We start from the raw sequence: 18,600 nt of genomic DNA on the forward strand, positions 1-18,600 counted from the left end.
TTCTCACCAAACATTAAGGAGTCGATCGTGCACAGCTCCAGAGAGGAAATACAGGCCAGTTATTTCATCAGATGGCTGGCTATCATTAGGTGGTCGGACTGTCGCAAATGCAAGCGATGATACAGCTGTTGCATGACCTGTAAATTTCTGTCAGGGGAAAACAAGAAATTGAATTGCACTTTCCCTGATTAATTTCTTTTTTAAAAAGATGACCTGAAGGCACAAGAAAGTTGTGGAAACATGTTCATCTTGATGCAATTGCTATCTCCTTATCCATTCCAACTATAATGCCAACTCCAGTTTTTGTCCTTTCCTGTCCCACACAAACAACAGTCTAGGTGGAATCAGCTTTGCTAGCAATATCCAGTCTGGTGAGAATTTCAAACATCTCACAAAATAACAATAAGCTGACATGACATGTTGTAACCTCAAGATACAAAGCTCCACATGGCTATTCTGCTATGAATTTCCATTCTTAAATCTTGAGGATTTTTCCTCCCCCTCCCCCAATCAATACTACACCAATCAGTCAACCCTTGGAAAATTAATTCACATTTAGGAGGTCACAATGAAACAAGACGCTAGTTCAAAAGGACATTTGACCCAAGACTTCAGCTCCCACGATTCCATCATGGACTTCATGCTTCACCACAAATCCATGGTGATTTTTAGATTTAAAAAATTGAACAAAATTCTCTCCCTTCCTTCACAAAATACAAAAGCATGCCAGAGAATCGCGAACCTTTATTCTCGATAATGGGCCCCAACCCAAAACAATAATTGACCATTTCTCTCCACAAGTGCTGCCCGACTCCATCCAACTTCTGTTGAAGGAAACTCGCCATTTTGTTCTGAATAATTCCCATCCAATGTTTCAGTAAAAATCTAGCCCAGTTCTATTGCTCCATTGCCAACATAATTCAGGTTTCTCATAAGCATATTTGTAAGTCTTAACACAAGGCACGAGATGGAGAATTCTATACTTTGGCAACGTGAAGACAATCATATTTTGGACAGATACACACAGGAATGCAAGAGTTTTCATGCTCTTGGCATGGTTTCAAATTTAAACCTGGACAATTATACAACACCAAAGTAATTCTCGAGGTTGGTTGTCTTGCTCAGACAGCCAAGGAGGTATCGTCATATTTATCAGAAATATAGCGAAACCATTGTACATCATCACAGCAAGATCCCTGGAATTGTATTTTGGTGCCAAAACTAAATTTAATCAAAGTTCATACAGCTTTTGATGCACCACAACAATTTATTTACAATTTGGTTGTTAAAAGCCAAAGTACTTTACACCACAGACCATGTTAATATCTGAAGAAAAAGAGAACATCCTCGCTGATAGGAACTAGAGTAATTGGATATTTATATTATCATCCACATCCGAAGGTAGACCAAAATGTCTAATCCTATGTATTCCTTCCAAATTAAATATTTTCATTAATTGAGATTGAAAACTTGGCTGAATGGTGCACCAACAACAACCTTGCATTCAATGTCACCAAAACTAAGGAGCTTATGTGATGCCATGTATGTACTCTTACAATAAATCTGAAATTTGATTCTTTTTTCATCATAGCCATAGCACAAACTTCAAAATCAACAGAACTTTTCTCTAAAAAAATTTGCAGCGCAACTGCATGCAACGTGCACTAAGGCAGGGACAGACCCGAGTACTCACCCTATATACTTCTTTGGTCTCCAGGTTCCATAACGTGATGCCGCGGCCTGCTGAGAGCAACATCTGTCCATCAGGGCTCAGACAAAGATAACTGATGCTTCCTTTCTCAGCTTTCCATTTGCTGATTGGTGGTTGTATGAGGAAAACAAAATAAAAATCCAAATTACTGGAATTGTAACAGCACAAATGATCAATGCTGTACAGTTCAATGGTCATTGACAAACAGATATACAGAAGGGAGTGTGATGTGACGAACAGGAGACGAGAATTCCCACCACTTCCCTCAGTATGGTGACTACAGGGAAATATTAATATCCAAAATGCAACCTTTGGTGAAATCTGGGTTTCAATCCAATCACACCCATGACATTTGCAAGATTCTCTGCAACATTGCCATAGGGAGGAGGGAAAGCAGCAAGGTAAACCCCCAACTTTACTCCCATAGACAGAAAATAATCTCTCCAAATTCAAATCTCTCCAAATACAAAGGGAATAATTATGAATTGACATCTCATTCATACAACCTATTTGCAAAGTGGAATTAGGTGTAAGGAATTATAATTATAATTTAATTTGCATTTAATATTATAATTTGCATGCAAACATGTGTCAAGAGGCAGACTCAGATGCATGGATGAAAGAAAAAGGGTTATGGGGTAAGGTGGGTTTAATACTTTTTTTAAAAATATGGATCAGTACAACATCGAGAGCCAGTACTGTCCTGTAGTATTCTATGTTGAAGTACAGTACCACATAATGCTCACAATAGATTCTATATGCCAGTGTTTCCAATGCTGTTTAATATACTTAATATATCTCACTTGACTGAGGAAACATTTTAGTGACTTCATTCTTTAGAATTTTCCCTTAATTTTTTTGTTCCATCCTTGGACAAGGTACCTTTCAAAATGAGACTTCAAAAGTTCTCTTAACTATTGGTCCAAACCACCATCCTCATCACCCCGAGAGCAAAACTTCCTAAAATATCAAAGAAACCATTATCGCTTCAAGAGTCTTGTAAAGACCAATCTTGTACCTGCAGCCAATCACATTCCCTCAAACTTATTCCTTTCAACCACTTCCTCCTCACCATCCAGCTTCTCAAGACCAAATGATGGCAGCAACTCTCCAGCTCCTTGGACAAGGAAAAAACTAATCATTCAAGCATTATATAGGTGTTTTACTAGAGAAAAATCAGAAACTGCTCCTTTCTTCTAATTGTAATTAATATAATAACGGGTAATATCGTTAAGCTTTCGTAAAAGGGTGGGTAAATGGGGGACAAGGAGATCATTGAAGATGGTCACGTTCTGGACAAGTGCACAAGGACAATAGTCATCAGTTCACATGCAAAGGTCCCAATATCTTTCCGCAAGATGAATTTAGACGATTAGGGGTTAGTCAGCTTGCTCAGACAGCCAAGGAGGTATCGTCATATTCATCAGCAAAAAAGCGAAACCATAAGGCATCATCACAGCAAGACCTTATGGAAACCTGCCTCAAGAGTTAACAAAAAATTAAATTAAAAGCATATCCAATTAAAAATGACAATGCAAGTTGTGCACACAGGGACATCAAAAGCCACAATACCGAGTCCATACAAAATAATACAAGAACAGAACCTTTCAATTAGAATTTAAATATTTTTCAGCAATTATCAACAATCCTTCCTCTCCAAAATATATCAAAACTCCACAGCCAACATTACTGGGAAGAGCCTAAAATGGTATAGTAACCCTCTGATCAGGCACAACACATTATTTTATGCTGATATGAAAATTGCAATGTGGAAATTATCCTTGCAAAGCTATATTCTGACAGTCAAAACATTATTCAAACATTAAGATCGCCCATTAAACGGTATACGCACTGTTCACTAAGTAAACCGACTCAAAAAGTCCAGATTCTCAGAAACATTTAGACGAACTTCAGAGTGATAAAAATCAGTGCACTGCTCTTAACAGGCATGGGACTATAGTAACTAAGTTATAAAGCTGACAAAGCTAGCCCTCAATGTTTAATTTAACAGGATCTGGCATGGGACTATAGTAACTAAGTTATAAAGCTGACAAAGCTAGCCCTCAATGTTTAATCATTCAAACCACAGCAGTACAAAAGGTGTACTTAGAATCTTGCGCCTATTTTAAAGGCCAATGAGAAGATACCTTTAATGGCAAGCATTCAACAAATTGAATAGGCCTCAAAACACATCCAGTTTGTTGAACATTTCTTTTAGTCCCAAACTACTTTGGGAGTCAGTACTACAAAACTCTCCCCAGATGATTTTCCCCTCCACCCCACAACTCGAGGGATTACTTCAGAAGATTCCGAGAATATATTGGAGAACAAGAGGGTAACACTTGCCAGACGGTGCTGTCAGGTATACTGCAGATCCATTCATTTGATTTACTTCCAGGAGTGGTTCACACCTCTCCTCAGGAAACTCAACCTCTTGACTAGATTTTTAAAAAGCCTGCAAGCTCCAACTTCTGGGAAGAGTCAGAGAGAGCAAATGATCTCCTGAGAGTCTACGGCCAGACACGGGACTGCATAACCAAAGAGAAATCAATCAGCAACTGTCGAGTGTAAAGGATCTAAAACCCTTAACTATGCTATTACAAAATGCCTGACTTTATAACAAACTTCATTTGGAGAATCTAACAGCAGAAAGATGAGACTCATTCCTATTTTGGCAATGTGAATTTGGATAGTCATTTCAGAAGAATCTAATATGTCTGAAGTTTCTGCAAAAAGCTGCAGTTCTGGGGCAAAAATATTTGACTTTATAGAAATGAGCATATCACAATTCTACCCACACCCCAACCCACTGCCACATTCTTTTCTTCATTTTCAAGCTGTGAATTTAGTGGTGTTCAGCCAAGCAATATTAGACGCTGCCACAAAGTGTAAAGCTGCTCGACATCACTTTTGCTCCATTTACTATAATCTGGAAACTGGATATTGAAAAATCCAGTTTTATATCCAAAATGGAAGAATATTAGGAGAGAAAAACATTTAATATAGTTAGCAGAGGGTTATCCATTTTGGGTCTGAAAGAAACATGTTTTTCATGGTCAAAGTTGCAATCAAACAAGGGAAATAGCACATTGTATACTTTGATTATCAAGAGTGCACAGGTTCACAAAACTGTACAATGCTCGGACAATAAACTCTATTAAATAATCAAGGCTAAAAGGTTAGAAAGTGTTAATTTATTGGCTACAACCTCTTTTGCCCTTAATTATTTCCAACAAATTATCTTTCAAGAATTTGATACATCAGTGATATGTTCCATTTTCAATAACAGGAGATATTCAAATTGGAATATCGAGCAAACAAGTTGCTTTCTAAGGATCTGTATTAAGATTGACATCCAAAATCCATTCCTATAAAGCAAATATTTTACTCTCAAGTTTTAACCATTCAAAAAGGAATTCAGAAAACCGATTTAATAACTTCCTTACTGAAGTAGCCATCTTTTAGAAGAACAGACATTTGCCACATTCAGTGAACATGCACTTGCACCGTACTCCCAAATTTTGTGGCTCTATAATTTTGCAGACACTAGGTTATTTTATGACTTAGTGATAATACACCAAGAGGTCAAACAGGAGGCAGCCACCACTTGCAAAGCCAGTACATTTTTAATTGCTCTTGAACTGATGAACTTGATGAGTCATTTAAAAGATCATTTCAGAATTCATAGTGATGGCTGGATCCTGTAAGACACCAGAGATTTGTTTTTGTACATGAATACATACTGTTACGATTACTACAGACGTTAGCTTTTTTAAAAAAAACAAGGTTCTCAGAATGCCTCATGGATGACATTCAACTGGTTCTTTGTAATATTTTTCAATTTGGTTATTTCTTTTCATTCCTTTTTAAGGATACAAACAAGTACCTACAGCAATTCACCTTTACAATAGACATTATTCTTACTCCCTAGATGAATGCAAAACTAGTGCAGTATTTGAGCAAGTGATCCAAATCCAGACACTTGCATACAGCTACCAGTTTTATTGAATGATCTCTCAATGAAACAAGACAGAGCAAGGGTCTTCCAGTTGCAAGCTGGAACCCAAACACAGACTACATTACTTAGGATGCTCACATGCATAATTTTAATAGCAATGTGCAGAGGCAAGAAAAAAAACCTCAACTGCTGCTTGGTCAATATCGAGGGCCTAGTTTCACTTTTGGGATTAGATCCTAAACAGAGGACCTGACTTCTCCGTAAAATAAATCCCACTGCAATACATCAGATTCTCCACATTCTCTAGTATTCTTTTTACCAGAAAAAAAAACTCCTATTTCAGGGAGCTTGATGAGCACAAGTTACACAACAGTGACAACGCTTCAAACTCCAGACAACCAACCACCGCCACTCTCAAATCCTCCCTCCCTTCATTCACGCCTAATGTGTGTGTAAAATGTGTGGATAAATAAAAGAGGCAGTGGTCCCTGAATCTATTATTACACAGCATTGTCAGTCGATCTGCAAGCAAGTGGTACAGCTGGTCGTGCCCTTGACCCAGGTTCAATCCCAACCTCCAGGGCTGTCCTGTGGAGTTTGCCTATTTTCCCTGTGACCAAGCAGGACTCCTCCAAGTGCTGCAGTCTCCCAACAAACGTCAAAGAGTAGGATGGCAGGTTAATTGGTCACTGTAAATTGCCTCGAGTACAGAGAGATCAGGAGGAAATGAGAAAAAGGATTACTGAAAGGAGTGCATGGAGGGTTGGGGAAATCAGTGGTTATTGTGATCTCACTGAGCCAAAAGGTTTCATTTTCCTTTGTATCCATGACTGTGCCAAAGTTGTAGTGGTATCAAACCTTATCTGGATAACGAAGAAAGGAATTGAATGAAATTTTGGGTTATTACCCAGCAACCACCAATTAAACACCATACTTCAGACAGCAGTCTTGGACAACAGACTGAGAATGAGTCAGTGGGGAAAGTGGATATCATTTTCCTAAAATTTAGCTCCATTCATCAGTGCAAAAACCCTTTTAACCCAAAATGATGGGTTAACCCTGCAGATGCCACTTGGCCCACAGTTACAGCAGCAGTTTTTGCTTCAGCTATTAAAATTCATTCACATTTAGCACTGGTCAGAAGACAAATTTCTACCCCGGTCTTCAGTGAAAATGAAGCAGCTGGTCCATTATTTCCTGGTCCTTGGTCAACAGAATTCTTCACTCTGCATCACCTCAAAAAACTAAATTTTAAAATTTAGAGATGCAGTACAGTAACAGGCCCTTCCAGCCCACACTACCCAAATAACCCCTGTACTTTTTCAAGGGTGGAAGAAAACCAGAGCACGGTAACAGGCCCTTCCAGCCCATACTGCCCAAATAACCCCTGTACTTTTTCAAGGGTGGAAGAAAACCAGAGCACGGTAACAGGCCCTTCCAGCCCATACTGCCCAAATAACCCCTGTACTTTTAAAGGGTGGAAGAAAACCAGAGCACCCAAAGGAAACCCAGACAGACAGGAGAGAACACAAAAATTCCTGACAGATTCAAACCCCGGTCGTCAGAAATGTAACTGAATTGCGCTAACTGTGCCACCCACAGTTAAATAAAGCAACCATGCTGGCACAGCAGTCAACTATCCATTCTTGCAATGTATTTTGGGTGACTAGTATATTTTAAAATCACAGAATTTAGCACTGCCTGTCACCTGCGAGGGCTTTCCCCAGGTGCTCTAGATTCCTCCAATGCTCCAAAAATGTATGGGTTTGATAGGTTAATTGGGTGGCATGGGTTTCAATGAGCAGAATGGGCTTTTGTAAATAAGTAAATGGTTAAATAGCAGCTAAGGGGGCATTCAGTAAGAGTTTTTTTTAAAGAGTTGTTTGAATTTGTCACAGCAATTAAAGAGGCTTAGCAGAATTTACAACTGTATCATTAAAGCATATTCATCAGGCTGAACATTGTTTCATAATAGTTCATCTTTTAATCCAATTGAGCAGTAGAAAACACTGCTCCTTAGAAATGCTGCAAGCACAATGAAAGAGGACCACCAATAGGCAACAGTTTCCAGACAATGCCATCCAAGACCAACTAAATTAAATAGAAAAGCAAAGATCTTTTGTTTAAATCAATTGGGAGGGGAATAAACCAAAAATAAGGATAGGTGATAAAATACTACATAGGGAAATTCTGCACTGACCATTTCACTTTCCCTGTTGAAACACTCCACTCCACTATATGCTTGTCATCTGAGCAGCTGTAGAGACGATCATTTTCTTGATGCCACCGCACACAGTTTACTTTACCATTATGTCCACCACTCTGAAAATATAAAAATGAAGTTCAAATATGATTTTCTTGAGCCCTACCCACCATGAACAGGTCAGGCAAATTCAACCTGGGCATAATCTCAAAGTAGCAAAATTTGCAAGCAATTAAAGCTGATAAGACAGGCAGGTTGAAAGTATTTAACATGGGAAAGTGAAAAATGGTTCACGGTGTACTCCATGTACATATAGATCAAGTCACTTACATGCATTGATCATTGCATTTGAAAACAATTTTAGAATATAGTTAAAAAGTGTGCATGGTTGATTTTCAAAACGAGACCAAAAAAAATCATGATTAATCAATTCAAAACATTGGAGAATTAGAACCATAGAAAATTACACCTCAGAAACAGGCCCCTTTGGCCCTTCTAGTCTGTGCCAAACCATTTTTCTGTCTTCTCCCATTTACCTGCATTCAGTCGTCTTAAATATTAAAATTAAACCTGCATTAGCAGCTCGTTCCATACTTCCACCACTCTGAAGAAGTTCCCCCTCACATTCCCCTTAAACTTTTCCCCTTTCACTCTGAACCCATGTCCTCTGGTTTGTATCTCACCTACCCTCAGTGGAAAAAGCCTACCTATATTTACTCATTCCCTCTCATTATTTCCAACACCTCTATCAAATCTTTCTTCACTCTTCTGCACTCCAGGGAATAAAGTCCTAACCTGTTTAATCTTTACCTCTAACACAGTTCCTGAATTCTGGGCAACATCTTAGTAAATCTTCCCTGCACTCTATACTCATTGATTTATGAAGGTCAATATGCCAAAAGCTCTCTTTATAACTGTATCTACCTGTGACACACTTACAGGGAATTATGTATCTATATTCCCAGAACCCTCTGTTCTACCACGCTCCTGAATGCCCTACCATTTACTGTTTCCTTAATTTTCCTTCAAAATGCAACTCCTCACACTTGTCTGCATTAGATTCCATCTGCCATTCTTCAGCCATATCTCCAGCTGGACCAGATCCTTCTGCAAGCTTTGAAAACTTCCTTCGCTATCCACAATGCCTCCAATCTTAGTTTCATTTGCAAACTTGCTCATCGAATTTATCACATTATCATCAAGATCATTGAAATAGATGACAAACAACAATGGTCCCAGCACCGATCCCTGAGGCACACCACTAGTCACCGGCCTCCAGTCTGAGAAGCAATTATCCACCACGACTCTCTGGCTTCTCCCGTCCAGCCATTGAATCCAAGTTACTGCTTCATGATGAATACAAAGTGTCTAAACCTTTCTGACCAAGGGTTTTCAAACTTTTTCTTTCCACTTACATACCACCTAAAGTAATCCCTATGCCATATTTGCTCTTTGATTAGTAAGGATTTATTTCAGCTGGTATGTGAGTGGAAAGAAAGTTTGAAAACCACTGTTCCTGACTAACCTCCCATGTGGGACCCTGTCCACGTACACAACATCCACAGCATTTCCTTTGCAACTTTCCTGGTAACCTCCAAACATTAGTTAAACACAACCTACCACACACACTCCAAAAATTTACCAATTATTGATGTCAGGCTCACCAGCCTATAATTTCCAGGGTTACTTTTGGAGCTTTTTAAACAACAGAACAATGTGAGCTACACTCCAATCCTCCGTGGCTAAGGACATTTTAAATATTTTTGCCAGAGCTCCTGCAGTTTCTACTCTAGCCTCCCTCAAGGTTCGAGGGAATACCCTGTCAAGCCCTGGGGATTTATCCACCCTTATTTGGATTAAGATAACAAGCACTTCCTCTGTAATAGGTTCCATGACCTCACTGCCTGTTTTTCTTACTTCGCATGACTGTGCCAGTTTCCTGAATAAATATGTATTTTTAAAACATTTAAGATCTCCCCATCTCTTTTAGCTCCAAAGCCAACCACTCTGATCTTTAAGGGGGACCAATTTGTCCCTTACTACCCTTTTGCTTTTAATATACCTGTAGAAACCCTTAGGATTTTCCTTCATTGTCTGCCAAAGTAAACTCGGGTCTTCTTGCATTTTTTCTTGCATCTTCATGCATTTTTTTAATACTCCTCAAGTACCTCATTTGCTCCATGTTGCCTATACCTGCTATACTCCTCTCTCTTCTTCCGAACCACATCCCCAATATCCCTCTAAAACCAAGGGTATTTCACTTTTGAATGTTTTCCACTTACCTCGCACATCCTTGCCCGAAAACAACATCCCAATGTACATTCTAGATCCTTTCTCATTTCTTCAAATTGGCCTTTCTCCAATTTAGAATCTCAACCCTAGGCCCAGACCTATAATTAACTTGAAACTAATGGCATTATGATCACAGGACCCCAAATTTTCCCCTACACAAATTTCTGTCACCTGTCCTGTCTCATTCCCTCAAAGGAGATCCAATATTGCACTCTCCAAAGTTAGTGCCTTGATATATTGATTTCTAAAATTTTCCTGAACACATATGACAAACTTTAAGCCATCCAACCATTTTCAGTAATGTGTAAAGTTAAAATCTCCAACGATTACAATCTTGTGTTTCCTGCAGCTGTCTGCTATCTCTACAGATTAGCTTCTCCAATTCTCATTGACTATTGGGTGGTCTAGAACACAACCCCACGAGTGTGGTCATACATTTCCTATTCCTTAGCTCCATCCATATAGCCTTAACAGACAAGCCCTTTGGTGCATCCCGTCTGATCACAGCTGTGATATTTTTCCTGATAAGCAATGCCACTCTTCCCCCTTTCATTCCGCCCCCCCCCCCCACCACTTATTTCATCTGAAGTAATAGAAGCCTGAAGTGTCATTCCTGCCACTCCTGCAATGTTTCAGAAATGGCCACAATGTTATAATTCCACATGCCAATCCATGCTAAACTCATCAACAATATTCTTTGCATTGAAATAGATGGTTGAGAACATTTCCACCCATTTGAATTCTAACTGTGCTTGTAATTTTCACATCATTTCCCTCCTCCACTCCTCTATCTGCTGTGGCACTCTGGTTCCCCTCTTCCTTCCCACCCTTGTACATCTAGTTTTAAACGCCCTGGGAGCAGCAAGAGCAAACCTTCCTGCAAGGCTATTAGTCCCTTCCAGTCCAAATGCAAACTGCCCCGTTGGAACAGATCCCATCTTCCCTGGAATGGAGCCCAATGACCCAGAAACCTGCACCCCTCTTTTGCCATGTGTTAGGCTGCATTATCCTCCTATTTCTAACCTGACTGGCACATGGCATGGGTAGCAATCCTGAGATCACAATCCTGGAGGTCTTGTTCTTCAACCTAGAGCCTAACTCCCTGAGCTCTCCTTGCAGGACTTCATCATTCTTCCTATTCACTACATAGACCACAACATGTGGCTGCTTATCCTCCCTCTTGAGAATGTTTTTGAACTCAGACCAGGGAGGCAATATACCATCCAAGACACTCGGATGTCTTATATGTCTCCCTAACTATGGAATCCCCTATCACCACAGCTCACCTCTTCTCCTCCCTTTCTTCTTAGCCACAGGACCAGACTCCATGCCAGAGACCTGATCACCATTGGTTGTTCCTGGTAGGTAACCGCCCCCCCCCCCACCGTGTCCAAAATGGTATAATTATTATTGAGGGGAATGGCCACAGAGGTGGCCTGCACTGCCTGTCTGTTCTCTTTCCCTTTCCTGTTACCCATCTACCCTCCTTCTGCTTCCTAGGTGTGATAGTTTGAGTATCCCCATTTTTCACCCCCTCTGCCTCCCAAATGATCAAGAGCTCATCCAACACCAATTCCTTAACAGTTTGTCAGGTAGCTGGATCCACTTGTCACAGCTGAAGTCATCAGGGGTACTGCTGCCTTCCATGGTGACCTACGTTTTGCAAGAGTATTCCCCTGCTTTGGCTGCCATTTCCACTTGTCTATCACAAGAGGAAAAAATATATAATAGACAAAATCTGGCTACCTGCTGAATCCTCCTTTTTGTTCCTCAAAATAGGGTGGCCCTTTCTTACTTCAACTCCTGCACCACCACCTCAGCCCCTTAAGCCAAAGCGTTTCCATTCTGACTCAGTCTACTCTGCTACACAGTCCCTCACTTTTATCGTGATGTTTGGGTCACCTGACCTCAATTGCCCTTCAACTTTTGATCTCGATTGACCAATCAGATGCTACTGCTGAGTTTCTCCTTTTCAACCTGTCAACTGTTGAACTCGATTGCCCAATCAGCTGCTATCTGCTGAATCTCTCCTTTTCATCTCCTTTGTGTGCCACTGTTAAATTTGACTGCCCAATCAGCTGCTCCTGTCTTCAACTGTTGAACTCAATCGCCCAATCAGCTGCTACTGTTGAGTGTCTCCTTTCCAACCCTTTTGTCTTCAGTTGTTAGAACTCAATTGCCCAATCCATTATTTGGTGAGTCTTTCAACCCCCCGTCTTCAACTGTAGGATATGATTCCCTAATCAGTTGCTCCTCTGCCTTCAACTGTTGCACTCAATTGCACAATTGTATTCATTTCTATTGACCCAACTTTATGGAGAGAAAGAAGATTCCAGGTAGGAGTAACTTGTGGGTAAAGACTACAGGAGGCCATACAGGGGAGCAATAGATGCATTTTAAAAAGTTAATAAATTATAAAGTTGGAAGGAACAAGAGCCAGAAGACAAAATTAATGCAATTAGCATATTACCAAAAGCTTCAGTGAATAATTCGAACAGGTAAATTGTAAAAAATTAACAAAATTTAAAAACTACATATCTGATTGAATTAAAGATAATACACAAAAATTAGACAAATATTCAGTTATCACAGTGCAAGGAAAAAAAGTGGGATTATAATAGTGCAGTCAGTCTTATGGTGTCAGCGCGATCCATGACTAATGTAACATGGAGAGGTCCAAGAGCCTGATGGCCACTGGAAAACCTGCTCATGAACCTGGAGGGACTGGTCGTCAGGCTTCTGAACCTTTTATCTGAAAGTAGCAGGGAGAAAAGTTTGTGACCAGTGATGGGGGTTTTTAAATCATGCCCACATAGAAATGAAAATACAGGGATGGCTTGTATAACATTTTATCTGAAAGTAGCAGGGAGAAAAGTTTGTGACCAGTGATGGGGGTTTTTAAATCATGCCCACATAGAAATGAAAATACAGGGATGGCTTGTATAACATTTTATCTGAAAGTAGCAGGGAGAAAAGTTTGTGACCAGTGATGGGGGTTTTTAAATCATGCCAACATAGAAATGAAAATACAGGGATGGCTTGTATAACACTGTTTTCAACAGCACAGGTTTTGATACAACACAGTTTATAATTTTAATAACCAAAAATGGCTACATTTTATTAATATTGTGTAACTAAGAGTGGCACAATAATTTAAAGTCAGCCAACCATGCTCGCCTGTATTCACTCAACTTCATTATTGTTTAACTTGTTTTAGTTTTGCTCTAAACACTGAGCGGGAAGGCCGTGGTGGCTCTGTAATATTTTAATTGTGTTGCGTAAAGGTGCACCCTTAAACAATGAGTGGAAAAAGGAAATGTAGCGAAGGCGATGCACATAATAAACGTAAATGGCTTACATTGGAAAAGAAATTGGAAATTATTAAGCCATATGGAGATGGCGCATCATTTGCTAAAATAGCACGAGACAAAGGCTAATGAAGAATAGATAAAATTAAAGAACATGGAATGGCAACAGCATCTTATATGACTAAAGTGATCGATAGATATAGAAGTTCTGCAATGGAATACAAGGAGCACCTTTTACTGATCTGGAATGAAGATTGCAATCAGAAAAGAATTCCTTTCAGTCAAATGACAATTCTAGCTAGCGCAATAAGCCTTGATTGGCTGTGAAAACAAATGAAGGGGAAACTTTTTCATCAAGTCGTGGTTTTACAACTTCAAAAACACACATGGGGCTCCAAATGTGCGAATTCCTGGCAAATCTGCGAGCGCTGATAGTGCAGCTGTAGGCTTCCCGACTAAAAGTGATGGACCAAAGAGGCTACCATGATGAAGGAAATGAAGATGTTAATGAAGTGCCAAAGAAAGAATTCACCTTCAAGGAATTATCACCGGTTATTGGATTACCTTATGGACGTAGAACCAAACATCGAGGGGAGCATTAGAGTTCAGTAAGAATTACAAATGTTATAAAGAATGATGAAAAAAAGACTAAAATGCAAGCTACATTAGACAAATATTTTTCTTAAACAAGGTTCACTTATTCCCAGTAAAGATCTTTGTCATTTTTCTGTTTTATAAATCCCTTTTAACTATTTTATGCACGTTTGCATAAGGGTTCTAGATAAAAGAATAAATAATTATAGGATCAGAATAGATTACATTAAAGTACATTGTTATAATGCTTTGAACAGCGCTTTTCCACAGAAACTTTTTTGGAATGTATTAACCATGACACCCCTGTAGATAGTATGAGAATGTATGAAGACCTAGTCTCGCCACAATTAACGTACTGCACAAAATTCTGCACAGCAGTGGTGCAGTTTAATTCGGGCTTCTTGCACTGTCTGTATGGAGTTTGTAGTTCTCCCTCCGATTATGTGGTTCCTCCAGGTACTCAACTTTCATTCCACATCAAATCAAGGAATGGTCATTGAGAAGTTAACCGACTACTGTAAATGTCCCCTTGTGTGTAGATGAGGGGTAGAATCCGAGAGAATATGGGAACCATTTAAAAAAGGGATTAATGGATTATTGTAAAGTGGTGGACTTGGTGGGCCAAAGGGTCTGTTCTATGCTACAAATTACAATAGCATTAGAAAATACAGGCATTTACTGTGGATGAGGCAATACAACTATGAAGACTGACAAAACTGAGGCTGCTTTCTTCAAAGTGAAGGAGGTCATGAGCAATCTGCTTCCACAATCAGTTTTAATATTTAAACCTTTGCCCGCCCCCCCCCCCACTCAAGTTGAGTGGTGAAAAAAATTGACCTAACTAAAATTTGCTTTTGCAGAAGGGGGTAAGGATACTCCTATTTTCCAGTTCAGAGAGACGTTTTAAAAAATGTAACATTACAAGCAATCTTACCAACTTCCTCTGTAATTCTCCTTTTACTATACTGTATAACAAGATGCTGCCAACTGCTGTGCCAATAGCCAATAGATCCAATTCCTCGTCCTCTTTTTCTGATCTCCTCTTTTTCTTCTGTGGAACCTCCTAAAAAGAGAAGATGCTATTTATTGCCTCAATCTTTTCATTTGTACCATTGGAAAAACAAAATTAGCGATCAAGAATATTCGTCGGTTTTATTGTCAAGCACAACATCAGAGCCTTCTTTCTCATCCCAGTTTCAAGGTTTTGTCCTCAGGTAAGAAAACAATTAAATTGTGGCCTGCCTGGTGAAATTATCCACAGTAACCAGCTTTTCAGTCATTTTTAAGCTGGTACATAAACAAAGAAGCAGGCTCATTACTTCAGTCATAAGACCCATACAAGAACAAATGCTGGAAATGCCCAGTAACACTGAAAGACCATTGGTCAGAAATTTTAACTAATTATATAATTCATCTTCAACTTCATCTACTCCTTGGTTCTATATATAAACACACACACACATATATATATAGATTTAGAATTAGTTGTTATATTTATATAGAATTAGTTAGTCATCATTTATATTATATAATTAATTATATGTAATTAGAATTAGTAGGTATATATACCAAAAGTTTTAATTTTAAACTATATCCAGTGTATTCTCTATTTTTTCTTTTCATTCTTTTGTTTCTTTTATCTTTCTTTTTATGTCTTTTATCTATGGGATTTTGAAGTGGGAAGGTGTGGGTAGGAGGGAAGGGGAGAATGTTGTTGGAAAAAGCATGTATTAATTTTGGTATATTATCTATTATCTTTAATACATGTAACAATTCAATGAAATTTAACAAAAGAAATTTTAACTGAAATTTTAATGAACTTTTTCCTCCCCCCAAAGTTAAAATTTCAGGTCAATCTTCTCAGCTTTTATGTCAGATTTTCATTGGTGTTTTTTTTAAATAAAAGTTCAGTCGCATTTGTGCATTGATTTGTATTTTTTCTCCCAGTTCTCCATCCAAACATTTAAATCCTGCCAGCACTCAGACCCATAGTTGGATAAATGAAGACAAGCTAATACAGAAAATGCCAATTGGTACCACTTTCAACCAAGTCAGCTGAAGATGCTCCATGAAAGTATACCACAGCAAATCTGCAGAAACTGTATGGATTTTCCATTGCTATATGTGGAGGTTATCACAAGTTCATCAACAGCCAACTGAAATGCCCCCAAATTTCTGGCATTGCAGCTTCAAATTAACCCAAGGTTCAGGGCAGTATGGTTGGCATACCAGTTAGCAAAATGTTATTACAGCAAGAGACCCGGGTCCAAATCTGGCCCTGTCAGTAAGGAGTTTGTATGTTTTCCTGTGACCTGCATGGGTTTCCTCTGGGTTCTCGGGTTTCCTCCCACCCTCCAAATCATAAGGGGTCATAGGTTAATTGGGCAACACGGGTCTCAATGGCCAGAATCAGCTTCTACTGCATTGTAAATTTTAAAAATTCAAAACTTCATCATTGTTTCCTTGAGGGAGAAGGAAAACAGAACTAACAACCTGTCAAACAAATGGCAGCAATGAGAAAAATGCTGGAATTTATAACAGCGTAATGGCCGAACACCTTGGAAAAAGATAGGATTGATCAGGGTCAACATGAATTTCGAAAAGGTATTTGAACAAGTCACATCCTTAAAGAATTCCAGAACAGAATAGTATAACTCAGGAACAGGCCCATTGGCTCACAATGTCGTCTCCTTGCACATGATCTATAACCCCTCATTCCCTAAATATTAATATGCAAATATAAAGGAATCTTAAATATTCATACCCACCTAGAAATGTCTTGAATGCTATAGTATCTGCTTCTATCACTAACTCCTTTAACAGCCTGTTCAAAGCATCTACCATTCTGAAATAAAACTTGCCCCGGACATCTCCCTTAACCCCCCCCCCCACCTTACATGCATGTCCTCTAGTATTCGACATTTTTAACCCAAGGAAAAAGGTTCTGAATACTGCCTACTCTATCCATGACTCTCAGAATTTTATAAAATTCTATCACGTTCTGCCATCTTGTAAATCTCTTCTGTACTCTTCACAATCCCTTCATATCCTTCTTGTAATTGGGCAACTAGAATTAGAGTCAATGCTCCCAATGCAGCCAAATTAAAGTTGAATATAGTTGCAACATAATTTCCCTACTCTTAAGCTCAATGCCTCAATTAATGAACGAAAGCATGCTATACATCTTACCACCCTGTCTACTTCCATGGCCACTATAGCCATGATGCCACAAATCCCTCTGTACATTCATGTTGCCATTATCTATGTACTTTCTCCTTACATTGGACCTCCCAAACTGCAACACCTCACACTTGCTAAATAGAATGGAGAAGGTGGGACCAACCTTCAAAAGGCATTTAATAAAGCTAGGTTTGAATTGGGAATGAAAACTGACAGATTGATAACTGATTATTGGACAGAAAGAGGGATTAAACAGACCTTTCTCAGATTGGCAGTGTGACTAGTAGGATACCACAGGGATAACTGGTTGGTCGAGTTATTCAGTCTGACCAAGGCCAACAAATGTCATATTTTGAGATTTGCTCACAATACAAAACTAAGGAGGATTGTAAATAGGAAGACTGGTGTGGAGAAGTCTGAGAGGGTAAGAAAATAGCGTATACAATGTGGAAAGATGAGATGTTATCCACTTACTCCAATTAGATAAACAATTAAGTTGGATAATACTGATGTTCAAAGAAGCTAAGTGTCCTTGTACACAAGTTATTGAAAGCCAAAATACAGATACAACAGCAATTAGGAAGGAAAATGGAATGTCAGCTTTTTTAAAAAAAACTTTATTTAAAATATAATTAAAAGTATAACATACAATCTAAATATTCAAACAAAGTAATTTTACAAAGATTTATATATAAAGAAAAACAAAACACAACAAACAAATAAAAGAAAAAACCCTCCCCCCCGCCCCCTCAGCTAGCTCCCTTAAAGGGAGCCAAAAATATAAATCATATATATAATTTTTCAAAAAATAAATGTTAATAACAGTTCAAAATACATCGAATTGCATATATTTCAAATACGAAGACCACTTATCAACAAAATTATCATGTAAATTATGTCATTTTTTTCCATAATGATACAAGCTTTCAATTCATTATACCAGTGAATTATATTAATTTCTACATCATCTTTCCAAGTACTAGCAACACATTTACGTGCTACCGATAGCACCAAACGTACAAAAGCAATTTGAACTTTATCCAAACCCATGCCCCTTAATGAATACAAATCTCCCAACAAAAAAAATCGTTGGATCCAAAGGTAGTTTAAAATTATACAATTTTTCCAAAACTATTTTAATTTCTTGCCAAAATGGTTGGACTTTTACACAAGTCCCAACAGCATGTAAAAAAGTACCAGTACATAAACCACATCTAAAGCAAGAATCCAAATTACCAAACCAATTTTTTTTTCTTCTTCTTAAAAACTTTTCCAGGGTCAAATACAATTGATGTAAAAAATTATAATTGATCATACCATATCTTAGTCAATTTAATTACATTGTACTGACACA

The 18,600-nt window shown here is 38.6% G+C and overlaps 1 protein-coding gene and 2 non-coding genes across 4 annotated transcripts in view; all 3 read right to left on the reverse strand.

Annotated features, from left to right (window-relative positions):
* wdr43 (WD repeat domain 43) overlaps positions 1-18,600 on the reverse strand; it is a 57,392-nt gene that overhangs the window by 28,122 nt on the left and 10,670 nt on the right. For both annotated transcript variants that reach the window (XM_069887708.1, XM_069887709.1), the window contains exons 2-5: positions 15,001-15,129; positions 7,870-7,991; positions 1,694-1,814; positions 8-147 (exon numbers count right to left, since the gene is read on the reverse strand). In XM_069887708.1, the coding sequence (XP_069743809.1) occupies positions 8-147; positions 1,694-1,814; positions 7,870-7,991; positions 15,001-15,129 (512 nt within the window). The remainder of the gene's footprint in view (positions 1-7; positions 148-1,693; positions 1,815-7,869; positions 7,992-15,000; positions 15,130-18,600) is intronic.
* On the reverse strand, positions 1,118-1,191 carry LOC138737839 (small nucleolar RNA SNORD53/SNORD92). Its single transcript, XR_011341269.1, has one exon. It is a non-coding gene; the product is annotated as a small nucleolar RNA SNORD53/SNORD92 (small nucleolar RNA).
* On the reverse strand, positions 3,100-3,173 carry LOC138737838 (small nucleolar RNA SNORD53/SNORD92). Its single transcript, XR_011341268.1, has one exon. It is a non-coding gene; the product is annotated as a small nucleolar RNA SNORD53/SNORD92 (small nucleolar RNA).

This window comes from Narcine bancroftii, chromosome 6 (genome assembly GCF_036971445.1).
Source record: "Narcine bancroftii isolate sNarBan1 chromosome 6, sNarBan1.hap1, whole genome shotgun sequence".
Classification (NCBI taxonomy): domain Eukaryota; kingdom Metazoa; phylum Chordata; class Chondrichthyes; order Torpediniformes; family Narcinidae; genus Narcine; species Narcine bancroftii.